The sequence below is a fragment of the Ascidia mentula genome, chromosome 9 (assembly GCF_947561715.1).
Source record: "Ascidia mentula chromosome 9, kaAscMent1.1, whole genome shotgun sequence".
Taxonomy (NCBI): domain Eukaryota; kingdom Metazoa; phylum Chordata; class Ascidiacea; order Phlebobranchia; family Ascidiidae; genus Ascidia; species Ascidia mentula.
The window spans coordinates 5,291,890-5,303,745 of NC_138574.1; the positions used below are offsets into that span (position 1 = coordinate 5,291,890).

Below are 11,856 nucleotides of genomic sequence, written 5' to 3' on the forward strand. Positions count from 1 at the left end.
TACTGCAGTCTCGCCCTTAAAAGGCGTTAAGTCTATGCATAAAAATAGCGGCTACATGTGACAAGTAGGGCTCTAACATATTTTTTCCCAATAATTTAAATCTTTAATATTCGGAAAATAATAATTGATTTTAACAGGTTTAAGCGAAAGCAAAACCTATGGTTCATACAAAATCTACTCGTACTATATTGCCAAGAACTTGACATGGGAAAGTGCAAGGGGTGTTTGCAAAGTAAAATCGACAAGGGATCTTTGCAAAAGCACACAAATTTGCCAAAACAAGCAAGTCCTTATTACTGAAACCACTTTAGGCAACAATTGGACACCTGTCAGGTATGTGCCTCGTGTAAAATATTTAAAGATTTGTCATCTAGTCTCAGTTATAACATTAATCTAATTATACAGCATTCTTTCGGGTATGACTACAGTCATAGTGCACAATTGCACAATTAAATTTTAACTACACATACTCTGTTTCAAACAAGTTCTTTATATTTTAAAGTGGGTTTATGTATGCTTTCTTTGTACTTGAAATAGTGTTTTTTCGATTTACCTATGTACAACACTTTTCAGAGACCAAGTGGGCGACTGGATGTCAATTGGTGATGACAACGTAGTAAACTCAACAAGACTTTGTGAGCGTTACTTTGTGTTGTATAACAAGCTGCCAAGCTGGGGAAACACAACTGGTCCTTGTCCACCTTTTACTGCAATGTACAACCCTTGTTACGTTAAAGGACATGTGTTTTGTTGCACACCTGCTCCGTAAAGTCATGTGTCTCAGGCTAAAATGTAAATAAACAAGTTTAAACAATTTAAAGTGAATATCTGTCCTGAATGTCGGGCATAGATGTTAAACCCTGATTGTAAACAGACAACAGACAATATGTTTAACTAGAATAGAATTCACTCAAGCAATCTTATCGTATGTTTGTAATGTTATTGTTTTTGTATTCAACAATACAGGCGATGCACTTTACACACGACATCAACGTAAGTTACAACTTTGGATTTGCAGATTAATGTGTATATTTGAAATTAATTTGTACTGCCTTGATTTCCATGATTTAGATTTATATCAATAAAAACATTTTTGTGACACTTATGTCATTGCTTATTTTTGTACTGGCTTTCTTTGAACTTTGCATGCAGTTACGGCACTTGTGTCATGTCAATAAACTACACGGGGTTATTTGCACATTTACATATTTTGCAAGCCAGTTACAGCATTCATGCAACTTACTGTGCGTATACGTAGCTGCAGCGCGGTATGTTAACACACAATCACAGGAAACTGGTGAAAACAGGATGTTCGTGTTAGCAGTTTCCCATTAGATGAAGTTTTTTGATTAACTTTGTCTTTACAACTTGACATTGTCAACATTAAACAAGTAACTAAATACTCAGCTTAAGGATGTTGTATAAACACAAGCACACATAAACTTACCATAGTAGAATTGGTACCAGTGCCGACAAGTCTTTTTGAAACATGTTTATGGTCGTTGCATGTTTTTCCCTAAAAAAATGCTACATTGTCAAAAAGTTTTGAGTTGCTTCCAAAAAGTACTTGCTAATCACAAACAGTTGGGTCTAACCAGGCTGTGTGATTTAATCAAAAGCTGGAATAAATTTTGAAATTAGGTATTTGAATACAACTTTGTGTGCTTTTGGGCGCAAAATAACTTTGTGTGTTTTGAAAATCTAAAATATGTGAATGAATTATTTGATAGCTTCAAATAAATCGGACAATTACGTACTCACTGCACATTACGGTACAATATTAACAGAGATTTATTTTTAGGGGACTGTTTTTGCAAGGTAGCATGCGTTTGATCGCAGTAAGTCTTTTACTAGTTGTCACTTTCACGACTGTCTGTCAAGATATGTATTTTAGTAACGATTTTGTTAAATGTGTTTTGTTTTATTTGGTTTTGGTGATGCAGTGTCACGAAACCTTACTAATAAACTTTTAAACAACTTACCGAGCTACCTAACTAAGGCATATTATCCGTAAACAAGTTTTATCCCAATTAAATATATATATATATGTAGTTTAACATCCATATCTACAAAAGTAACGTACTTTCTTTCGATGCCACTATTGTGAGGATGAACAGTACTTTAGGATGGAATCAAAGGTCTGGCACAGTTTCTTGGAAGCGTTACGTCAATCACGGTAAGTTTGTTCGCGTTTTATATACGTGGGGAGTCGATTTTCATAGTGACGTGCGTAGATGAATGGGTGTTGGTTAAAATAAATCAAAGCGATAAAAAATACATTACGCAATATAGTACATTTTTACTACAGACTACATTGAACTTTGTCTTTAAGTTTTAAAATCAATCTTTATATTTGTCTCAGTTGAAAAGGTAAATACGTTTTGGCCTTACTATATCAACTATTATTACCTTGGCGAGAACTTGACGTGGGAAAGCGCCAGGGTTGTTTGCAACAAGTTGCAATCAAAAGGGGATCTTTGCAACACCACACAAATTTGCCAAAACAAGGAAGTTCTTGTAACTAAAACCATATTTGGCAACAATTGGACACCTATAGGGTATGTCGTGTAATTATGATTTTAATTTGTATTCAGTTTGGCGCGCCTGGTTAACTTTAATATCCATCGATTTGTAATTTAGGCATCCCACCTGAAAAATTCTGTTGTAAAGGTGGTCATGACTGTTGGTGTGCGAAATTCGGGTATTTGTTATCGAAAGCTTTTTGGTCAGTGCGTTTGTTAGTTGGCATCACATATTAGAGTTTGGATTTTCATTTAATCACTACATCTAATTTGAATCTAAACTCTTTGCAGAAACCAAGCGGGCGACTGGATGTCGATTGGTGATGACAACGTACTAAACTCGACAAGACTGAAAATAATTGTAAAAAACAATCGAAACGTCGGTATGAGGTTATCTACCATTGTATGGGCCATCTTGTTTATATTGAAGAAAAAATGAGCATACGGTCGAACCCATGCCTGCCTTGCGAAGTTGACAAAAACTGGTGTTGGTGAATGTTATTCTTTCAAATTGTGGTGGAAACTTCCTATCAACAACATTGCTCTTATATTGTATTTGGTTTGACTGAAGAACAAGTTTTTGGGTTATTTTTAACATAGCACTTTAAATTGTAATATTTATATAGTAACCGATGCGGTTGGTTGTAATGATGGTCAGTTGAAAACAATTCCACGTTGTAATCACCGTGTAGTCATCTCAATACAGTTTAGTATCAACTTCCAGGAACAAACAACGCTCCAGTATACAATAGTTCCGTGGAAAGTCATAATTAAGCTAAAGGTCGAAACAAGTGAATGTTCTCTTTAAATAAATTGCTAATCACGTCCAATTTCACAATTAAATGTCGCATTTTAGTTGAAAAAAACTTAAACGGAGCTGTTAAAAATAATGAAAAGAGAAAAAACTTACAAATGCTTTACTGTAATTTTCTGGATTCTCAACAATTCATCCTATAGTACAGAGCATGGATTTCGCATGAGTCAACATGGGACTATGCGTTACAAACGAGCGGAAGTCGGTTTTGCCGTGAGTAAATTGCACAAACAATTGACAACGCTATTATGTTATCCATCACTGACGATTAACAAGATAGCAATGCGTTTGGCTGTGGTTGGGATTTTGCTTCTTGTCCATTTGACCACCATCTGTCAAGGTACGTAAACTGGAAGTAGTTGTTGGAATTATTATTTGGACTGAGATAAGATTAACGACAGATGGTTTACAAGATTAAATACAAAATTGTTAGTGCCAACGGTTTGACTGACCTTCTGCTCATTAACTCCAGGTATTTTGCACCAAACTTTATTTTTTATAAAATTTATTTTCATTTCCTTAAAGTATGTTGATTTTCTAGGAAAAGGAATATGTAAATGTTGTAAATTTATGTCAATAAAAACCTTTTTAGTGACATTTTTGTCATTGCCTGTTTTTCTACTCACATTTTTAGCTTCATATACAACTACATCGTTTGTATCATGTCAATAAACTACAAGGCGTTGTTTGCACAACCAGTTACAGCATTTATGCAACTTGCTGTGCGTATACGTAGCTGCAGCGCGGTATGTTAACACACAATCACAGGAAACTGTGATGAAAACAGAATGATCGTTTTAGCAGTTTCCCATTTATTGAAGTTTTTGAAGAACAATTCTGTCTTTACAACTAGTCATTAACAAACAAAAAACAGGAAATTAAATACTCAGCTTGAGGATGTTGTATAAACACAAGCACATATAAACTTACCATAGTAGAATTGGTATCATTGCCGGCAAGTCTTTTTGAAACATGTTAATGGTCGTTGCATGTTTTACCCCAACAAAATGCTACATTGTCAAAATGTTTTGAGTTGCGTCCAATAAGTACTTGCTAATCACAAACAGTTGGGTCTAACCAGGATGTGTGATCTAATTAAAAGTTGGAATACTGTTGAAACTAAGTATATGAATTTTTACGTTTACGTATTCACTGCACATTACGATACATTATTAAACATAGAATAACTTTTTGGGTGACAGTTTTGCAAGGTAACATGCTTTTGACCGCAGTAAGTCTTTTACTAGTTGTCACTTTCGCGACTGTCTGTCAAGGCATAAGTTTTAGAAATAATTTTGTTTGAAGTTAAATGTGATTTGATTTATTGGGTTTAACAACTTTCCAAGTTACCTAACTTGGGCATATTAACCGTAAACGTATGTTTTCGCAATTGAATATAACATATAATATCATCAATATATTCGCTAACACAACATAATAAGAGCAAGAGTTTGAAAATTACCAATAAATCTAATCCAGATCTCTTCATGGTTTTTCCTGCTGTTTCAACAGGCCGACGTCATTTGAGGAAAAGTATCTTTGATGTCGGAACAACTGCAAATAGTATCAACGTAACTGTGGTTTATGAAAAATGTTATTATAAAGCGGCAAAGTACATATATGCAATAGCAAGCACAACTGCAACGTCATCTATGAAGTTTAACATCCATGTTTATGAAAGTAACGTACTTTCTTTCGATGCCACTATTGTGAGGATGAACAGTACTTTAGGATGGAATCAAGCGTCGGTTACTGTTTCTTGGAAGCGTTACGTCAATCACAGTAAGTTTGTTCGCGTTTTATATACGTGCTTCTTTAGCTGATGTAAATATATTTTCAAATTTTATTTGGCGTTGCCGAATTACTTTTACAACTATTGACTCACAAAAGATTCTAACACTGCGCGAGTAGTAATAACAGTATAATTAAAATTGATATAACATTCAAATACTTAAAACAAAAATGTGTCAATATCAATAAGACAGTTCAAGTCAATCCTATGATGCGTATTAAGAAAGTATAAAAGATAGTGGAAACAATTTAAAAACTGACTTGCTTTTGAGCTCGGTTAATATATAGACCAAATTCAAGGCGTGTTTACCGGGTAAAATGTCATAAAACAAATGTAGATCCCTTAAAATCTTATGGCTTAGTCTAAATAGGAAAGCCAAAGCTGAAATGCTGTTGATCATATTACGTTAGTAAACGTTTCCAATTCGTACTGGGTTCATCATCAGTGCTAAAGTGAACTGCTTGCAAGAAGCGTCAAGGTAAATAAGGTACAGAGCAGGCATAAGGGAACAACAACAACATCAAGAAACAAGCCTGAGCCGCGTTACGTGATAGCAGCCTCGACTAACTTAATTTGACCAACAGCATTTTACCTTTGGCTTTCCCATTTAGACTCGTCAACTCCAGATATTTGGCACTCATGGCTTAGGTTAGCGGAAAATTTTAGTCTTGCGAAGCTGACCGAGATTTATTTCCATCTCGTGCGAGTGTGGCTTATCGGACTAATATCGCACGAGTATCGTGAAGAGGCGTTCGTTGATGCATGAATGCTGGCCAAAGTAATTAAAAGCTATAAAAAATGCATTACATAATATGCTACAACCTCACTACCGACTACACTGAACTTTATCTTAAATTTTTCAAAAGGATTCTTTGTATTTTTCTCAGTTATCAGGAATGAAACGTTTGGACCTTACAATATTTACTATTATTACCTTGGCGAGAACTTGACGTGGGAAAGCGCGAGGGTTGTTTGCAACAAGTTGCAACCGAAAGGGGATCTTTGCAACAGCACACAAATTTGCCAAAGCAAGGAAGTTCTTGTAACTAAAACTACATTTGGCAACAATTGGACACCTATAGGGTACGTCGTGTGATTATGATTTCAATTTTCTTGACAAACGGAAAACACAAACATGCACTGATCACAGTATACCAAAACCACGTAATAACTGATCGATTTTCGCGTTATATTTCCACATCTGGTATAGATTTGTATTAAGTTTGCTGTGCCTTTGTTATATACAGGAATTTAGATGTTCATTTAATCACAACATATAATTTTAATCCGCTTTTTGCAGAAACCAAGCGGGCGACTGGATGTCGATTGGTGATGACAACGTAGTAAACTCAACAAGACTTTGTGAGCGTTACTCTGTGTTGTATAACAAGCTGCCAAGTTGGGGAAACACAACTGGTCCATGTCCACCTTTTACTGCAATGTACAATCCTTGCTACGTTAAAGGACATGTGTTTTGTTGCATACCCGCTCAGTAAATTCAGATGTTTTTTATGTGAATAAGAATTATTTGTTATGCAAATTCGCTCTGTTGAGAACCTAAAATTTCAGCCTGTGTTGGATGTAAAGTTAAATACTTTAGCCAAAACAGTAGTTTGGAATCAAATATTAAACACTATTTAAATGTATCACTCAATATTTAAATGGTAATTTGCACCATCTGTAAGTTTAATTTGTATTTTTTTTGCGAGGTAATACGTTACCTGCTTTCCGAGGAATTAGTTGCCCAACTTCTTGAATGTTTCTGGACAAGTATACCTTTCTCAATCCATTCCTTTGGACTGAATTGCAAATAAAATTAATTACCCCCTTTTTTTTGTTGTAGATTTGTAAATTTTTATGACTATCTGCCTGAACTGGCAACCTTCCAACTGCCACACGCAAAAGTCTGTCATGTTCTTCGTCGACTCTGTGGTCATGTATTTGACAAGGCAATTGTCACAAACTTTCACGAAGTTGTCTGTGTACAATAAAAATCCACCATCTTTGTATGTTCATAAACACAAACAGCCTAATTTTACATGATATTGGCAAAATTTATTAACAAGGTAACACAGACACAAAGATAATTTACTAAGTTCAGTGATCAAACCTATAGTGTTTGCCATACACAATCTTAATTTCGTGCATAAATCCCAATAAAAATTGCACGATTCCAAGCAACATCTTACATTCGAGTTAAACACGCTTAATGTATTTCAATGTATATTCTATTTGAATAAGGTATTAGAGTGGTGTTAAATTTGAATTACACTTAATCAAGCCTAGCTGAAACTGTGTTATGTCACCACATACTCCAAAAAAACTACCTGGATCAACACTCTCTGCAAAAGTGGACATTTTAATTGAGCAAGTGCAGCAGAACAAAAATCACGTAACTGACAAACTTAACTCAGCATTGGCAGATTTACAAGCAATCAAAGAAAGTCAAAATTTCATGTCACAAAAATTTGATACTCTGGAAAAAAAACTGAATCAAACTGAAGAAGAACTAAAAACAGTCAAAAAAGAAAACTTGGAACTGAAGGAAAATGTCAAACGATTAAGAATTGGAATGGCTGCCTGTTCTGATGAAGTCAATGCATTGGAACAGTATGGGAGGCGAGATTGTCTGGAGTTGAAAGGCATTCCTCACACAAAGGAGGAATGCACAGATGAGATTGTTGTCTCCATTGCAAAAAAAGTGGGAGTGATTATCAACAAAAGTGACATCAGCATATCCCACAGACTGCAAATGCATAAGCACAATACTCAGCAACCGCCAACTATAATAGCAAAGTTTTTGTCAAGAAAAACTCGAGATAGTCTGTTTCAGAATCGGGCAAAGCTACGAAAAATAAACATGGAAAATATGGTCAACAAAATCTTTATCAATGAAAGCTTAACAAAAGTAAATAGAAAAATATTCAATACTTGCCTTGCATATAAAAGAAACCACGGATTCAAGTTTATTTGGACTAAAAATGGTACAACACTACTCAAAAAAGATGAAGGCACTCCGGCGTTGTGGATCAAAAATGAAGATGATCTACGGAAGTACAAAATACCAAGCATCCAATAAGGTACTGTAATGATGCAGTCAATTAGTGTAAAAATGATGATGTTCACCTGCAAAAACAATCATTGTGATATTTTGTCTGTCAGTGTATTTTTATTTTGTTTAATGTTTTACAACAGCTTTGCACAACACCATATTAACAAACACCTCCATGAACACAAACATGTGTAGCAAATATTATAGTATGCAAGAATTTGATGCTGCAACCAAACAACCACACCAACAAAATTTCGTTATGACTCATTTTAATGTAAGAAGTTTGCCTCATAATCTACCTATTCTAGAAGCCTTTGCTAATGCGTGCAGTGTACTACCTCATATAATTGGAATCTCCGAAACAAAACTTAAAAAAAACACAGCAACCAACATATCTTTAGATGGATATGACTTCCTTGGAGAAAACTCCCCAACACATGCTGGTGGTGTGGGCATATATGTTAAAAGACCACTGGTTTACCGTAGAAGCGACCAGTATAAAATTCATATACCTCGTTGCGAAAATTTGTGGATTGAAGTTGACCTGAAACAAAAAAACAAACAGAAATCAATGGTAATTGGAATAATCTACCGACACCCAGATCACAACATAAAAATTTTCGCTTCACATTTAGAACACACTATCCATACTTTAAACAAAAAAAACAAAACCTTTTACATTCTTGGTGACTTCAACATCGACATTTCAAGAAAAACACCTCATGTACAAGAATACAAACTGATGATAGAGAGCCTGAACACCAAAATTATAATAGACAAAGCATCCCACACAGCCCCATCACAGAGACAATCCACTATAGACCATATCTACACAAACAATTTTTCAAATGCTATTACACCTGGTCTCATTACATTCAACATATCAGACCACTTGCCCTTTTTTGCCATTATTCACAAGTCCGAACCCCAAATCATGGAATACCCTACACTTACTAGAAATTATTTTAAATTTGACACAGACAGTTTCCTACTTATGATTGAAAACAGAGCCGGCATTATTTGGAATGAATCAGATGTTCAGGATCAATTTGCAACCTTCATCCACATTTTTCAAAACACTGTAGAAGAGCATGCTCCATACACACTACAACACAGAAGGCGCAAGGCAAAGCCTTGGATCACCAAGGGTATCCTAAAATCTATAAAACATAAAAACAAACTTTATAGGAAACTCATTCAAAAAGGAAATCTCACACCCAACTTCAAATTACATTCCAATAAACTAAAATCAGTTATAAGAGCAGCCAAGCAAAATCACTACAAAAACTTATTTAATGTTAACAAGGCAAACCCAAAGCAAACCTGGAAACTTATTAACAAAATAACCACAAATAACGCCACAAAGAAAACACCCATATCACAAATTACCACACCTCCTCCAACTCTCACAAAACCAATAGACTACCTCACAAACAGTCCATCAGCATCCTTCTTTTTCCACACTGTGGAAATAAACGAAGTATTTAACACCATTGCACAATTAGACATAAATAAATCAACAGGCCCTCATGACATTCCCATTAAACTAGTTAAATTAGCAGCACCAGTTATTTCACCAATCCTTTGCCAATTGCTAAACCACTGCATCCAAACAGCAACATATCCTAAATGCTTAAAAATATCTAAAGTGATACCACTATTTAAGGGAGGGGACTCTGAAAACTTAAGTAATTACAGACCAATATCATTAATACCAATCTTTGCCAAAATATTTGAAACAATTATACATAAAAGGATGATGGACTATTTACTAAAATTTGACCTACTCACCAAATTTCAAAATGGATTTAGACCTGGACATTCAACCGACTTAGCCATAGCACACATCTATGATCACATAGCCAATTTGTTAGACCACCAACAGAAAACATGCGCAATATTCCTTGACCTCCAAAAAGCGTTCGACACAGTCAATCATGACATCATACTACAAAAACTAGAATTTCATGGTTTTCGGGGTAAAATTATAACCTTCCTTAAGAGCTACCTAACAGGCCGACAGCAATATACAAAAATTGCCAATTCACACTCCAATGTTTCCAATGTGGTTTGCGGCGTACCTCAGGGATCGCCTTTAGGACCCCTCCTCTTCCTTATATACATCAATGACTTGCCTTGCGCCTCCACATTCCACACAACATTATTTGCAGATGACACATGTCTAATCATGTCACATAAAAACATAGAGGATTTGGAGAAATATACCAATATTGAAATTGACAAGGTCAATACATGGATGCAGTCCAACAAACTAACAGTTAATTGCCAGAAAACCAAGTTCATGCTCTTCTCCAGATGTAAAAAATTAAACAATAAGTCATTTCACCTGAAAATCAATGGCGTCACACTTGAACAAGTTGAAACAGCTAAATATCTTGGCATTGAGTTCGATAGCCAACTTTTATGGGGTCCGCACATCAGCATGCTCTGCAAAAAAATAGCCAAAACCATCGCTATCATGTACAAGCTCAAGCACCACTTAGGCCAAGACACACTTCGAATTGTGTATCATGCACTAGTACACTCTCACCTAAGATATGGTCTTCTAACATGGGGTTTTGCTAGTCCGTCACTGCTACATCCTCTAGTGGTTATGCAGAATCGGGCACTGCGCTTAGTTACCAATAGTCCTTTTCGCACCCACACCTGGCAACTACATTTAAACACCAAAATTCTGCCGATTCACTTAATGCATAATTTACAAATTGGAAGGTTCGTACACAAGTACAAAAATCAACGTTTGCCATCAGTTTTCAAAAATTATTTCACACCAGTTGCTAGAGTTCATGCCCACACAACCAGAAGTCATACCAACCTCAAATATTTTCTTCCACGTGCATCAACGGAATTGGGCAAAAAAAACTTAAATTACAAAGGCGTAGAAATTTGGAACAACATTCCTGAAAACATAAAAAAGTTCAGTTTGGTCGGATTCCACAAAGCACTGCACGCATTCCTCATCGAATCGCTTGACAAAAATCTAAACAACAACACGTGGGCGAGGTAAACACCCCCAGGAATGTTATAATTCAATCAGACACGACACCAATTAATCAAATAATTATCGCAAACCTGCCGCCAGCACGTGCCTCAACATAAGTCCACACTCCACAGACGTGCCTAGATATATCTTCACACCGTCTAATGTGTTCTGCCAAGCTTATTAATGATAGATACGTAACACATCTTTTGTTGTTGTTGTTTTTTTTTTTTTTTATAAAACTAGTTGATATAAAAGGAAAAAAAAATGAAAAGTTTTTCTTCCAGTTGCCGATATGTGTTTGTCTTTTTGCAACGCCCGTACCTTCCATAGGGCCGGTCATATGACCAAGAATGGTTCCACCGGTCCTTCGTCACGTCACCAGTCGAAATGATTGCTGCAAGTTGTTGTGCGTATTCGATGACGTTTGCGAGAAATAAAATGAATTGAATTGAATTGTATAATTCGCGATCAATATGCTTGAATATAATTTGCATTCGCAATAAAAAACATTCATACAAAATAATAGATGACAGACGGTTATATGCACACTTTTTACACTGGAATTTAAGTTGCAAGTTTACAACAAAACACATGTCCTTTAACGTAACAAGGGTTGCACATTGTAGTAAAAGGTGGACAAGGACTAATTGTGTTTGGTTAAAGTAATTAATT

At 35.5% G+C, this 11,856-nt stretch overlaps 1 protein-coding gene and 1 long non-coding RNA gene across 2 annotated transcripts; one reads left to right on the forward strand and one right to left on the reverse strand.

The window, feature by feature from the left end:
• The first annotated feature begins 7,427 nt into the window (after positions 1 to 7,427).
• LOC145913942 (uncharacterized) lies at positions 7,428 to 8,207 on the forward strand. The gene has a single exon (XM_083001714.1). It carries the CDS (start codon positions 7,428 to 7,430, stop codon positions 8,205 to 8,207), a length of 780 nt encoding a protein of 259 aa, XP_082857840.1.
• A 1,515-nt stretch (positions 8,208 to 9,722) lies between these two features.
• LOC145913477 (uncharacterized) lies at positions 9,723 to 11,497 on the reverse strand. The gene is made up of 4 exons (XR_014403344.1): positions 11,017 to 11,497; positions 10,732 to 10,854; positions 10,528 to 10,628; positions 9,723 to 10,362 (listed from the first exon to the last, which is right to left on the reverse strand). It is a non-coding gene; the product is annotated as an uncharacterized LOC145913477 (long non-coding RNA).
• Positions 11,498 to 11,856: the final 359 nt, after the last annotated feature.

Bases quoted from the DNA above. Each gene is read 5' to 3' on its own strand.
- LOC145913942 (XM_083001714.1), top strand. From the start codon at position 7,428: ATGTCACCACATACTCCAAAAAAACTACCTGGATCAACACTCTCTGCA.